General features: G+C 39.4%; 1 protein-coding gene across 8 annotated transcripts in view; it reads right to left on the reverse strand.

The window, feature by feature from the left end:
- Glis3 (GLIS family zinc finger 3) overlaps positions 1-15,802 on the reverse strand; it is a 434,230-nt gene that overhangs the window by 50,977 nt on the left and 367,451 nt on the right. For all 8 annotated transcript variants that reach the window (XM_078047596.1, XM_040285712.2, XM_040285710.2 and 5 more), the window contains one exon: positions 14,636-14,780. In XM_078047596.1, coding sequence (XP_077903722.1) covers positions 14,636-14,780 — 145 coding nt within the window. The remainder of the gene's footprint in view (positions 1-14,635; positions 14,781-15,802) is intronic.

Below are 15,802 nucleotides of genomic sequence, written 5' to 3' on the forward strand. Positions count from 1 at the left end.
TATGCATTTGTTCATTAAAACACAATATTCCAGCACTTCCTTGGTACTAGGCAGGTGAGGCAGGTGCTAATCTCTTTTAATGCTTTGAGCCTGAATACCTGCTGACTTCTCAAAGACTTACCCACTACAAAACATGCTTACTGACAAATACTCAAACTTTGCCAAATGATTTCTAACCTTAGGAAGAAAAATCTCCATGTTAGAATGAAATTGTGAGGTCATTCACAAAAGGAAACATTTCCTTCCATGCACACTCAAAATGATTTTCCCAACTCAACCAAGGGGGCATACAATGCAGCCTATCGATCAAAGCATAAGGAAGAGAACGGATCCCTCCAGAATACAGGACAATATTAACAAAACTGTTGTGATCAAATCAAGCAGCACACACAGGCGGCCCACAGGGCGGCCTTCATTGTCTGTGTCACCTTGGGGGTCAGTGCTGTGTTCAAAGCTGGAAGAAGGCTTTTAAGTGAACTTCCAGTCATGGCTGATGACTGGCAGCTGGAACAACTGATTAGGCACGGCACAGGAACATATTGGAAATCCTTATTGCTTTTGTGATTAAGAGATGGTGAACTCCCCAAGGAAATAAAAACCTGGTCTTGCGATGAATACGTGAGCCTGGCTTGTAAGAGAAGCCCAGCAGCTCGCCACCCTGCTGCTTTGCCTTCTTTCTCTTTGGGGCCTGGCTTACAGCAGTTACCTACCCCTCTCCCCTAGAGGTAGGTGGAGGTGCCTCAGTGGGCTTTATAATTTCTACAGAGCAGCATCTGTTGATCTAGGTGGCTCTTAGATTCCATCTCATGGGCCATCGGGACTAAGGCATTCTAGGCTGGTGCCTTTAACTAGCCCAGGTTAATTAGGGTTAATAGGCAGCTCTCTCTGGCCAAATGAAAACTATTAATCTATATTTCTCATGGGTGTGGACAATGAAGCCTTGGGGTTACATCAACTGTGATGCACTCACTGGGAGGCAAGGTGTGTTAATAGCATCCCCAAATAAAGACTGCTTTTTTCCTTTTTTCAGGCCCATCCCCAGAGCTGGGGAAGTCAACCATAGACATCTCTTGGTAAATGTGTTTTCATCATTTTGGTGGGCAGGGATGAAGACCTCCCTGTCAGGCTGAAGTATATGCAATACACATTCCTATTCAAAACTGAACGGGAAGTTAGAGCTCTGCTTCTCAAGGTGTTTTTTTTGTTTTTTTTGTTTTTTTTTTTGCTTCTCAAGTTTGAATCATCAAATCAAAGAACTCATCAGAGCAAGATGTAGATTCTGCTTTGCTGAGTCTTGGGGACAAGGGATGTTGAGTTTCTAGATTCCTAACAAACCCTCCAAGTGATCTGGAGACCACACTGTGAGTAGCAGGTAGCCAGTGCCTATCTCAGCTGCATTTCATCTGCTTGCTGCCCCACACCAGGGAATTTGTAGTTAAGATTTAATGAGTACTTATCTCAAGTATTTTATAAACATGTTCCCAGTTTACTGGTGATAAACTTGAGGCCTAATCTGATTTCTGAGTGGGTTACCTGGCCTAGGCCTCTTGATGGGTAAATATTAAAGCTGGAATCTGAATCAGGATGATATATATCAGATCACATACCCCTGAACACCACCCTTATTGCTTCTCAATGGCAAGATGGGTTCAAGATAAAGAATGAGAGTGTCATGTACCAGGACCTCTGAGCACTCTGTTTTGCAAAGGCTGCTGGCAGTTAAGAGGCACATGAACAGCCTTAACTGTCTTACTGTCAGTAAGAGTGAAAAAAGTATATTCCCATTTCTGTTTCTGCCCATTCTAAAAGCACCTCAGCGCTGACAAGAGAAGATTTCTGGCTCTGAAGTTTAATTCAGGCTAGAAATTAACTGAATTATTTGGTTTGGAAAACAAACAGCTGGTAGGAAATGTGCTTTTTCCCCAAATAAAGATTTCAGATGCTTGTCAGAGGCATATTGATCCTCTGTGGGTACAGAAGGAAGGCCTGGAGGGGTTATTCATGAGCAATCAGCTATATGCACCCTTTACCACAGTAAACACCAAGTCCTGGGCTGAAAGGCTACTGTCAATACTGCACCAAGAAAAGATTCATGGCTGATCTGAAGCTACTGAGCTGCTTTACAAATCTGCATTTGGAGTCGCTTAGGGTTCCTGAAGAGCCATGGTATTGCTCTGGCTTATTCTCACAGGAAAAAGGAACCAGTCTTACCCGCAGATGGTGAATACACTATAATGAGTGTCAGAGTAATGTTGGGATCATGAGAAATGACATTAATCATTTGGTGACTGGTACATGAGAGGAGGTATGGGCTGACCATTCATTTCTTGGGCAGTATTTCCAGGGTCAAGGCACAGAGGGGTAAACTAATCAATGAAACCATGGTAAATCAGCTTTCACAGAGACATTACAAAGAATTAGAGGACCCATGTGAACAGTGAACTCAATCTCGTTTCTCTTTCTCCCCAGAGGAGAAATTTGGACCTGGGAAGAGTTCAGGAAACAGTCAAGCCTCAATGGAAATTTTGGTTCCTTTGGCTTCATCAGAAATTGGGTGCTTGAGAGAGACAGTGTCAGGGTGATAACAAATGGAACAAAGCAAGCACAACGTGAGTCAGATAGAACTGTGTGTGTTGGCTGCTTGGCCTTAGTGATTACTCACAAAAGAGTTCTGGGCAAGTCATTTAACCAGTCCCAATCTCTTCCTCTTAAATAAGCATAACCTAATACATAGAATTGCGAGAATTATATAATGCACAAAAAAATCCCACAAGCACAGTGCCTGAACTATAGCTAAATGCTCATAAATCACTGTTGCTATTATTTGTCTATGTTATTACAATTATTACCATTTTAATCAGATTAGAGAAAGACAAAGGCATATGTTGCTCTCAAATGGTAAATCTCCAATGAAGTATGATTTCCTGTCTAAATTACAGATGGAAGAATGCATATAAACTACAGACTAGAGTCCTTTTAAAATGCAGAAGCATTTCACACCTTTTCCTCAATCAGTTTTTTATTGTTCAATTTTTTTATATGTTGCTAAAAAGTGTTTGGGTCCTGCAAAAAGAATCCTCATAGGGTTAAAATGTTGTACTTTATTTTGAAGGAGTAATGCACACCTTTGAATTACAACCCATAATGCGTTTCAGTTTAAAAGATAACAAGTCATTTTCATGCATGACTGCACTTCGTTAAGGAGCGAAAATGGGCTGTTACTAAAATGTCAACACAATTGTCCCTCTTGAAGCTTAGTTTATCTTGAAGTATTTTTACATTTTCAGCATTTCTTTTTGTTTGTTTCTCCAAGTGCACAAAGATCCAGTCTCCGTTAATTTTCAGAATTCAAAGAAAGACTTCATTAGGCATTCTTAAGAAAATGGCCAATATTGGGGGTAACTGGTAATAGGCCCCCGGAGAGTGAAATTTTGGATTCCGGTACTTTCTGTGTGTTTTGTGAATTTCATTTTGGAGCAATATAATTGCACTTTCGTTCAATGGAAAATGCTCCCCAATGTAAATGCCCAAACTGGAAAGAGTTTTCTAGTAAGGAGAATGCCTGGTCAGGGTCATTTAGAAGCCTGCATTTGACACTGAAGTTAATTGGAGAATGGGAGAGATTCCTCCACTAATCCTTGCCTTGTGGCTGATGAGGAGGAGATTTCCTTTTTCTTTCCTGCTGAGGTCTGGGCATTTCCTCTTTGCCTGCCTCTCCATCAGAAAGGGTGTCACTCCATCCTCCACCTGTATCAGGAAGAAGTACCTTCTTAAGGGTTTCCACATTCATCCCTCTAATCTTTCTCTTCTCCTTGCGGCATGAATAATTTTAATATTGCCAATTGCTAAAAAATCTATTCTTTCTGCCTGTCTTTTTTTTTTCCCCTCCCCTCTTTGCAGTGTGGAGTGTCATTATCCAGCAGCCCTGATAAGAGGATAATGAAACAATCCCTTCTCAACCAGATCCGGTGGCTGTCAGACTAAAATGACACCACCCGTACATCCTTGACATGCTACCCTAAGCTAATTGATGGCAAACAATGGCAACTGTCTCCCATGCACTAAGACAAAGAAAACACTCTCATGTCACCTGATGGGAGAGCTACCTGGCAACGGATAAACAAATGTGTTAGCGAGATATTGCATTAAGGTAAGTGAGGGCACAGCTCTGAAGAACATGCTTATTAACTTTGAGCTTATGAGTGCTGCTGTTCACTGGGGAACAGAAATAAATAAGGTAAAATGAGAATTTATTGATGTCTGGACAGTTACATGAATATTCAGGCTCTCTTACAAATAGATATTCCCCCATGAGCTCCAAACTTCTGTGTAGGCTTCCCAATTACATTTCCACATCATGCAGCTGGATTTATAGTCAGGGAAGAAGTTATTAGTGTTTGGAAGAGGATGCACGCTTACATGCCTTTCTGGAATACACGATGATACAACTAGAAGATAATGGTTGATGTCATCCATATAAATGCCAAAGGTTACCATCAAACATCCTGAAACACCAGGTGTAATTAACTTCAGGTTCAGAAAAGCTCCTGAAACATCATTTAGAACAAAGACATTTTGTTCCAAGTAGAGGGGCATCATTCTGGCAGCTCTCTCAATTTCTGTGGGACCAACACTTCATGCAGTCATCTTGGATCTTTCCAGACAATGCATGACATATCCAACCTCAAATCTCATACTTTACCTTTTTTCCTTCTACCTCTCAACGTTCCTACACATTCACCCTCAGATAGTTTGTTACACCGAAAGTCAGTAAAATAACTTGAACAAGCAAACCACTCAGACTGCCCTATAGGAAATCATCATTTGTTCCTGGCTTATGTGTTATGTTAACCCCATTTGGGGCAGAGTGGAAAAACAAAATGAAAGAAGATGGAGTAGCATGGGTAACTACTCCTGGAGGTCTTTAAAAATGCTCCTCATTTGTTTGTTTGGAAGTCAAGCCTAACTTGGCCATTAAAAAACAAACAAACAAATGAACAAAAAACCCCCCAAAGTTTCAGTAAAACACATTTGGTTCCCTAACTACTTATTTTTCATTCCTTAGGTATCTCCTACCTGTGCCATGTTGACCATAAAAGATGGACTTTCACATGACTTCTGAAACCACTTCAGAGCAAGGTTTTTTAGAAAGATATTTAGCATATAGACAGCTAACCCAGTATTTAATACAATATTCTTCCAGCCAAATCCAGGGTTGACCTACCAATTCCAAACTCACACAGGGAATCTCCTTCTTTTCCAGGTCTGTCAAATGATGTAACAACAGCCCTTTTAGAGGACTGGGGTACGGTGAAGACCAAAAGTTTGCCATTTTTACTAGCTTGAGGCAAAATTGCATGGGTAGTTGGTTTTGTGACTCTAGACAAGGCTCATTCTTCTTTTTAACTTGCCTATACTCATCCACTTTGCCTTCAGGTGCTTAGTGTTACCTTCTAGCAAACTATCTTACTCTCAGGACACTGATAACTCAGATGTTATCATGGATTTATGCCCATATGTAGTCTTTTTCAAGGAATTTTTATTTAAAGTTCTGCTCCATCTATGTAATAGTGAGTTCAGCCTTCACTTTATATCAGTTGCAAACATCTTCACTGCAGGTAGAGAGTGGATTTTGAAGAAGCAAACCTCTTCCCTTGAGAATATGAGAATATGGCCAGGTGGGTCCTTCAAGTTTGATATTTCAACCTTTTTTTTACTCCTAGTTGTTAATTTACATTTCTACAAGAGGCTTCAATTTTTACAAATATAGTTCTTGAAATACCTTTCTGTTGAGGAGCCTTGGCTCATCATAATTAGAACTGAGACCCCTGTTCTCTGGCAGCCCCTTCCTCTGGCAGCCTCATCCAGGACAAAACCCACCCCCTGCCCCACCCACAGCAGCCTGAGTTGCTTGTGTCTTTTGCAATTTGAAAGCTTTGCTTGTTTGAGAACCTCTCATTTGGAGGTTCCATAGAACACCCCAGGGAGGAGTAGGAGTGGTAGGCAGTACAAGTGGTCTGGATCCCTTCAAGGTTAACAGTTCTGCTGTCATCTGTTTTAATTGCCAGACCTTACAAAATTATTTAAAAACCCATCAGCCAGAAGACAACTAAGAGTCTGCTAAATCTAAAATATTACAGAGATCAACAAAACCAGGTATGTATTACAGGATCCCAATTTGTCTCACAATGTAGTCTCTTTTTTAATTAATTTATTTGAGTTACTTCACTTTCTGGCTTCCTTGTTTTAACTTAGTCTTTGATAAATGTGCCAGATGTAAGTTTGAAGTGGGTGGGGGGGGGTCAACAAACCTTTTCTGGAAAGAGTCAGATAGTAAGTATTTTAGGCTTTGCAGGCAAGAGGCAGTGTCCACAATTCTTTAAGCAACTGTTCTCGTATCAGGCTAATAGGTTTGTTTGTTTTTATATTTAAAAATCTTAAAACCATCTTTAGTTGTTAGGCCATGCAAAAATAGAAGGCAGGTCAGATATGGTCTATGGGCTGTAGTTTGCTGATCCCTACTGTTAATAAACTACCCGTTATATGTTAACTACTAAGATCCATCATAAGAAAGAACTGTTTTTGAAATATGAGAATTAAATTTGAGGAAAGCAAATAGTCAAGAATAGTTTTCTGAACTCCTTGGAGTATATTTTGAGATAAATGACATAGTCTGGAAGAGTCTATTTACAAAATGACATCAGGCTATACCCCAGCAATGCCAAAACAGTGACTACATAGGATTGTTCTGGTTGGGGCTGTCAATCAAATTTCTTCCTTCTTCTATCTGCCTCACTTTCACAAATTCACAGTTTCATTAAGTTCATTTTTCAAATAAGCACACTGGAACTCTCTATATAACCAGTCTAAGTATTATTTCTACTTTCAATGGCAACAGAAAAATGTCTAATTTATGGGCCTGAAAACAGGTCTTAGAATGTGCAAGGTCCAAGTCCTCATCTTGACTTCTTCTTGGAAGGGAGTCTTTATATCAGGATATTGATTTCTGAACCCTTCAGGATGAAAGAAATGGGTAGAAAGGTTTCTATTTCTTGTCATACACAGCAACTTGGTTCACAACTAACTCTCTTTAAACAAAGAGGAAGAAAAAAAAAAGAAAGGAATATCAGTTGAGTATCTGACGATTGCTATGGAGTGTACTGAATCATTTTATGCTATCTTATTTAATTCTCACAACAGCTCTATGAGATCAGAATTCTTACCACCATTTTATAGAAAAGTAACATACCCAAACTAAACATCCAGGGAGTAGAGAGCCAGCATTGGACTTTAGATTTAATTCCATATTTTTCTGCCAGAGCACATCATCTCCAAACAGCAAAGACAAACAAAGTGGGAGGAACACTCTTTTTGAATACCCCAAATCTACTAACTACTGATGGTAACTCCTGAATGAAGCTGATGACATTCTCAGTTTCTTTAGGCTTTCTTTTCTTTTTCTTTTTTCTCATTTCTAAAATCAATCAAGCAAGGAGGTGGGTGATTTGTGGCACCCATTCCCTAATGTGTTTAACAGAACTATAACATGAATTCTTCTAGTATTTGGATAAAAGTATTATAACTGATAGATGCTCAACATTATCATATTCTAAGAACTCTTTATGTACTGTAATACAGTATTGATCTCAGTAAAAAAGAAATTCAAGTTAGGAGTCATTTTCTCTTGTAAGTGGCATGTTTGAGCATATATTGGTCACACAGATGATTAGAGGGGCTATACAAAACATGGTCAGTAATGAGCTAAATATGACTTAGGGGACACAGAAGAGTACTCACTCTCAGGTTGTGTATAGATATAACCCAAAATGGTGAGAGTGCTCCAGACTGATGGATCGGATCTTTCTTATTACAAAATACTTTCTTATTACAAAATACTCTGAAGACATTACTCAGTTGCTTTTTACATACAGTACACTCATTTCTTAGAAATTCCCTATGAACTAGCCTGGGGAGCAAAGCCGACACATGGCCAATGAGAACTTATTCCCCTCTCCCTTGAAGAGCAAGTAGCTCACTTTCCGCAGCTATTGACTCCTAGAAGGTGCAAACAAGGACTTTCCATCCCCAGCAAAAGGGTTCCAGTGACGCTTATAAACCTTTGACTTCTCAGGGTATAATGAGGTGTTAATAGAAATTCTAGGGTAAGACTCACCTCTGAAATCCAAAGCTGATGGATAGTCAGAGCTGAAGTCAGACATAGCCAGATAAGCTCACAAACACAGAACAGGACTAGAGCCCAAAGAGCAAGCCCAGATCCCAGCTACAAACCACAGACCTGAAAATGAGGTAAGAGCAGCCCAGGAGGACAAACAAGACTTCCAGGAGGCTGCAACTTCTGATGATCAATGTGAGCTGTCAAGGCAGTGTAGATGGACCGATTCATGGCCCAAACACCTGAGCAAGCAGATCAGTCTCTGACAACAGTAAGGAAGATTCCACAGAAGCCAGTCCGATACAGTGCTGTTGATTCATTAATGTGGAATGAGCAAATCCCACAATGCTCTCTCTATTCAGTGCCTGTAATACACTCTTAGTACTATAAAGTATAATTAATATCTGTCAATTCAATAATGCCCTTGTAAATGTGTGTTTCAAACTGTGTTATTCTTAACATTTCTTTTTAGTACCCATGCAAATACTTTGAACTTGAAACATGAACTTTCTCTGTGGCTACAAACACTAGAAATATCCAGTTACTTTTCCCCCTTAGTTTTTATATGAAAGTGATAAAACTATTGCTTTATTTCTTTTCTTGAAATGTAAATTCAGTTAAAGCAGGAAGTTAGAACTTTGGACCCAGTAGTTTTGCTCTTAATTTTCTAACCACATAGGGCTTTAACTTCTAATTTCAGAAATTCTATCCTGAATTCTCTGTCTTGCCATCCATCTCTTCTTCAGACCTGGTGGGGGTATACTTAGAGTAGATCCAATCTTCCCTTCTCGTGTCCCATTTAAGTGCTGGCAAAATAATATTAAGTGAGAAAAAGAAGAAATAATAGTTTAAAGATAACCAGTACTTTTCTCAATGGGAATAAAACTGCAATTGCCCAGCCTTGCTACTTTCCGCTCTTCTTAAATGAAGTATGCAATTGTTTTTGCTCACCCATAAAAATATTTTTGCAGCAAAAACTTCTGCATATTTTGAAACTGAGTTATTCAGCTTAATCTTGCACGAAAAAATAACATGAATACAAGGAGATAAGTAGTTATGGAAAACACCAAATTAAACAGCTTGCAAACATATAAAAGCATTAATATTAGCTTCATACATGCAAATGTGCCCTGTGCTGGCTGGTAATTGACATTTGAATTTTCTTTAGTTGAGTGGTTTTAGGATCTCACTCTTAATGTATGAGCAACACCATTTTAAACATTGGCACAAGATGTAAAGCATAATATCCATCTATAGGCTTCTGTAGTGAGCAACAGAAAAATATACTACAGAGTAATTCTTATTCTAACTACCCCCAACCAAAATTCAGAATGTGTTTTTGCTAGAAGTCACATTTCCATATTTTATAATCCAGAGCAATGGTTTCAAAGTGTGGCCTCTAGACTAGCAGCACACAGTGTCACCTGGGAACTTGTTAGAAACATCTGGCAAAAATGCAAATATTTGAGATGCAGATTTGTACAATCAGAAACTCTGGGACTGAGGTCCAGAAAACTGCATTCTCCCAAGGCTTCTAAGTGATTTGGTGCCTGTTGAAGGATTGGCTGAGGACTATGGAAAGCTAAATCTATAGGTTAAAGTTCTCAGTGCCTGTGACAGGAAATATGAGGCTTGCTCCATCCCTCACTGTTTCTCCAACCCAACTTAGTGGGTAAACTACAGATGCAAGAGATGCTCCAAAACAACGAAAGACTGTGACAGTTGCTCAAGGCATCATCTGAAGAGACACTATCCCTTTGTATTGTGAGTCTCCACTTCCTTCTGTCCACTGCCAGTTCCAAAGTGGTTCTGTTGCTTTTTCACCTTTGTGAATTCTAAGCATAGCAACATTTTTTAAGATAATGCAAGTAATAACTATGCATTTTTATAGTGCTCTGTCCTTTTAAAGACTTTTATGCAGATCATGTTGTTTTATCTTCACAACTCTCCTATAAAGGTTAACCTACTGGGAAATGTGGATGTCGATTTAGAAACCTCTAATAGAGTCCCCAAATTAACAACCACTTTTAGAGAACAGACTATATGAGGCAGTTTTATGGAAAATTATTTCTAACACAACTTTGCAAGCTATCCAAAGACAGTAATTGAAGAATGTCGAAAATGTATTAAACACATGCAACAAAATTATATTAAAGTGAAACACTGTTTCATAAAGTATGTTTAATCCTATGTAAATTTAACACAGTGCTATTTATTACAAAAACTGATGCTATTGTAAGAGAAGAGCCCTTATTCACAGTAACAAGGGAGGAAGGAAGGGAATGACTTCAAAAATTCCTGCTCTAAAAAGAAGTCTTTATTTTCCTTCCATATTTCCGCATGAGATCTGAGCAAAACCCCTATTTATTTTCCTGAGAAACAAAAAGTTACATTCAAATTTTGGGGAATTCAACAGGACTTGTAAAATCTAAACATAAGCATTATTTAGAACCCAAAAAAGGGGTACCAATAAAATTCCTTCGTTCTTGTAGATTTCTCGTTTCAGCTGATTAGCTCCTTACTTGCTAGGCAGTTTCTGTGGGACTGAAGCATCTCAACCACAGTGTCTCTATAAAGTCCTCAGGGCTCATGTCATATACAAAGGTCATGTCTTATGAAGTCCTCAGGGCTCATGTCATATACCAAGGTCATGTCTTACTGAATCCATAGGACAGCATTAGTTTGTAGGAAGGCATAATTTTATGATCACTCATGGGGCAGATGATCTTCCACACAGTATTCTTTGTTGGTGAGTAGACTTATTAGTAAGACTCAGCTCTGGTCCAAACTCTGCCTGATGTTGTACACTTACCCAAGTTATATTTACCTACTTCATTGGCAAATCACAGGAGCTCACCATAAGATGTGCACACCACCAGGCCTTCAAAAAGCAGCATTTATATCACAATCTACTGGCTATGAAAGAGTCTATCCCAGATCATCAGATAAATCACCTGAATTTACAGAGGCTGGCCTGGGGCATTATCTATCTGGGGTCCAGAACTTCTGAACAAAAGGGCAGAAGATATAAGTGAGCCAGCCGTGAGGCTTGTTCATCAGTGCCCCGGCCTTCCTGTTAGATCATAACACTGCTCTCAGGTTAGCTCAGGAGCAGGCCTAGGGAGCCCTGGGATTTTTCAGAATAGTGGAAAAGTAAACACCTCAATTTAAAATCATCCTCGGCGTGGCCTCAAGTTATATCTGGTTCCTTTAACCTGGGACACTATTCTCTTCTACAGAAATGAAAGTCTTTTCAGGCAATCCATTCCAATCAAACTTTGTGTTATCACCCTGAAAAGTTTGTTTCAATAAGAGAAGCCAACACTTCAGGAGATGTGTGTGATTTCTATGTATCTGAACTGCTATTTGTCCTGCTCATCCTAAAGCTGTGCAAACTTTCCCTTTCCTGGAACCTTGTAAAGCAAGGTCTACTAGCCATTAAAAAGATCTATGTCAAAACAGGACATCTTCAGACTATGAATCTTCAATCATAGTGACTTAAGACAGATCCTGGCGTTCAATGCCATATTTAACTATGCTCATCCATACTAAATAGGTTTCCACTGAAATATTTTTGTAATGAATCAAATTACTAGCAATTAAAGGTTAATTAAAGACAATCATTAAACAAATATTGTCTTAATTTTGTATAATAGAATGTAAAGGGAATAACTCCAAGTACTCTTGCCATTTAGCCAAGTCTTAATCTTTGTCAAATTGCCTTAACACTTTACATTTTACATTTAACTAATTGATGAACAGTTTCCTGTTGCACCTTTGTCATTTTTCTTGATTTGGCTTTTCCCATAGATCTTTCATGTAGGTTTGCAGCTGGTGTGCATATGCATTCCTCACCAGTGCATTTCTAGAACTTTCAAAGCTTACCATTTTTGTTTTGTACATTTTGTTTTCACCTGTTTTTTGCCTCTGGGTTTGTTGTCTATTCGTCAAAACAAAAAAGCATACATAATCAATTAAAAAAAAAGTTCTGAAGCCAAGAAAGTAAAATAGGACCTGATGGAATTAGAAATAAAGAAGCAGAGAGGATAAATTTTCAGTTATAAGCTAATAGTGAAGTAAAATTCTAGGAACAAAGTTGAGTAAGATGGCCACCTGTTGAGAGCCACAGCCAAAGGGGCCCCAGCAAACTTCCAGCTGTCAGCTGATGATTGGCCCCAGCAACATCTAGCTGATTGGCTCCTCTGCGGTGATGTTCATTGGGCTGTTTCCCTGCCCTTCAGACTGCCAGCTGATGATTGGCTCACAGCGGCCCCAGATTGGCTCCTCTGCGGTGATGTTCATTGGGCTGTTTCCCTGCCCTTCAGACTGCCAGCTGATGATTGGCTCACAGTGGCCCCAGCAACATCTAGCTGATTGGCTCCTCCACGGAGCTGCTCATTGGGGAACTTCTTTGGCTCCGCCCACACAACCCAGCCAATCGGCCTCAAGAGCAGGAGGATTGTGGGAGGTGGAGAGGCTGGGGTGGGGGTGAGAGGCTTGTGGAAGCCGGTGGTGGCAGTTGGGCTCTGAGGGTTTTTTCCTGAGGAGCTGTTTTGTTTGGCTTTTGTTGTTCTAAAAATAAAGTTAGTTTCTTTTGACAAGTGGCTCCTGAATTGTGCCCAGACAGACTGCGGCAGCCACTTGCCTGTTTCAAGTATTCTCAAAGTCACAGAAAATACCAGTCAACCTGAAGATGCTCCACTGATAACTGTGGCAACCTCTTCACCCATCATGGCAAATTATCTGCCACAGCTAGAGTCTCGAACCCAAGAGTTCAAGTTCTTTTTGAGGACCAAGTAATTCCAAAACTTTAAAGACACTACCAGAAATACAGAAAACATACACTGAGTCAAATATGATGGTTCTGAAAATGAACCACACACCATATGCTCCACACAACAAAGGCACTAATGTTTTTCCAGATGCGTATATCATGGCTTCTAAAACCATTTCCAAGAGGCTTAAATGCAAGAAGAATGGCCCATCTCTGGTAGCTATTTATATTGGACGTTGGTCCATTTTTTCAATCACTTCTGATTAGCTTTGACCTGAAATGTTGGGTTGCAGATCTTTAGAAAGGTAGATTTTTGGATTGAAGAAGTAGAGGAATGCTTTATAGGTTGTTTTTAACCTGATTATTAATTTAATGAGCTGAAATAAATGTTCAAATATCAACTATTTGGCAAACACAAATAAAAGCTAATCATACTCTTTCATGTGTGTATCTAATATAAAATATTAATATGTATTTGTTGGTTACACTGTGCAATGGCATATTTGATATGAGTATATGTACACCTTTAAGATTTGGTCAGGCCTTCAAAGCTTATCTCTTCTCCCTGGGTCTCAAAAAGCAGAGCCTCTATTGTCTCCAAGAGTAAGTATTGAAAGCACATGTTAATGTTCCATGACACTGGAGCATCATCAAGGAGGTTTTGGTGACTGATGCTCTTGAAGCGGTTGCTCAATGCCCCTCTCCCCTGCATTTGGATCATATGAGAACTGTCAAGTTTAAAAAGCTATACAAGCACACCTTTCTTCTTTTCTACTGTAATGCACCAGTAAATTCTTCATTCTTTATGGTTTATTAGTACTTTTCAAAAGGAAAGAACAGACTGCTGCCAAACCTGGCTATAGAATCAGATGGGGGTGGGAGTGGGCTTTGTAATTCATAGAAAATAGAAATTTCCCATTGTCTGGAATGTGGTGTCGGTGAGACTTTGTTTTCATAATCACAGCACACAGTAAGAAGTTTCCATATGTAAAGAGAATAATTATGTTTGCACAAGAACATCACCATTATAGAGATGCACAGAAAGACAGGCTGAGAAAGTAAAAGAAAAACAACTTCTTTGTTGCATATGAATCCTTTCTTATTTTTCACTATATACATGCAATTTTCCACATATAGAGTCACCTATTATTCAAACCTAAGCAGAAGAAAGGTAGTCTGGGAGTATCATCCCCTTCTCCTTCCACTCCCCCAGTTGTTGGCAGACCTAAATTACTGAATATTCTTATAATTTGGTTTACTGATGTGAACAGTTTTTTAGACCTTTAAAAGGGGCTTCCTTTTAAAATGCAAAGATGACAATCACTGTTTCATTAAGAAGTCCACATGCAGCCTGTTACCTGCTTAAGGGAAAACATTTCCTTTGAGTCTAAATCAAGCTAGTAAATTTAAGACACCTGGGAGTGTTGGGTGCACTGAACTTTTGGCAGAAGTCCCGAACTAAAAGAGCTAATGCATTATTTTGCTTTGTTTCTTTGTAAGAAAAAAACAGTCTGCTGCCAAACCCAGCTCAGGAATTACATGGGGAGGGGAGCAATTTGCAGCCCATTGATAAAGCCCAATACAGATAATATTAGAAGAATTTTCCCTCCTATGAGCATTCTCTTTAGCCATAGTGAAATGCCCAAAGAGAAGGGTGTTGTGGTTAGTTCTGCCTTGGTTGTTCTTACCTGGATAGAGGTCAGGCCCAGGCCCGGGGGAGCATCCCACAGTGCCATCAGCAGCAGTGTCTCTTGGAGAAGTGGCTGGCTGCAGGGGCTGCACAGTGAGGCAATCTGAGAGCAGGTCTGGATGGAGCTCAGTGCTGGACCGAAGCTGAGAGAAGGAGAAAACAAGAGAGATGGAGAAAGAAAGCTGGTCCTTGGAATACTTGCCTGGCAAGGTCTCATGCCCTAAGGTTCAATGCAATTCAATCCACAAATATTTATCAAGCAGCCACTATGGGGAAGGCACGAGCTTTACACAGTGTCAATAAAAGGGCTGGTTTGCCAATACTAATAACACCTGGCAGGTGCTCCAGGAAAGACGTGGCTAGAGGCAAGCAGAGCTGACTTCAGTCCTCAATATTTCCACTTCTGGGAACCCAACTTCCTATTGTATTTCCATTTATTTGCCCTGTATCTTATCAGAACTTGTAGTGATAACAAAAACAAACTCAAGTAGGTTTACCCCATATTGAAAAGTGCTTTTAAAATAGAGAGATACTGTCATGGAATATCTGGAGATAATGAAGAAATATCCATTGAGATTTGACTTCTGCAGATTTTACAGGAAAGGAAAGTACTCAAGTTACACTTTAAAATATTATGGAGCATGATTAAAAGAAAAACTGATATCATTAACAGCAACAAAACTCAATTAGAAGTTACATTATAACAACATGGACTTGAAGTTAATCACATGTAAGAAAATTAATTATTTTCTTATATCTTTATTTATTTTTTATTTTGTGTGGTGCTGAGGATTAAACCCAGTGCCTCACTCATGCAAGGCAAGCACTGTACCTCTGAGCCACAACCCCAGCCCAAATAATTCTTCATATATTAAAGAGTCACATGAAAAACCAAACCATAAAAATGTTGAAGTATAGGAAAAACTTTTATGAGTAAAAATCTTTTAAATGTAATTTGAATGGGAAAGGTTACAATGGAAGATTTAGTAACACAAAAATATTAACCTGCTTGTCCAAAAACATAATACTTGTGAGGCGTGGTGGCACACATCTGTAATTACAGTGACTTGGGAGGCTAAGACAGAAGGACTGCAAGTTTAAGACCATCCTCAACAACTTAGTGAGGCCCTAAGCAACTTAGCAAGAACCTGTCTCTAAATAAAAA

Source organism: Ictidomys tridecemlineatus, chromosome 4 (assembly GCF_052094955.1).
Source record: "Ictidomys tridecemlineatus isolate mIctTri1 chromosome 4, mIctTri1.hap1, whole genome shotgun sequence".
NCBI classification, from domain to species: Eukaryota; Metazoa; Chordata; class Mammalia; order Rodentia; family Sciuridae; genus Ictidomys; species Ictidomys tridecemlineatus.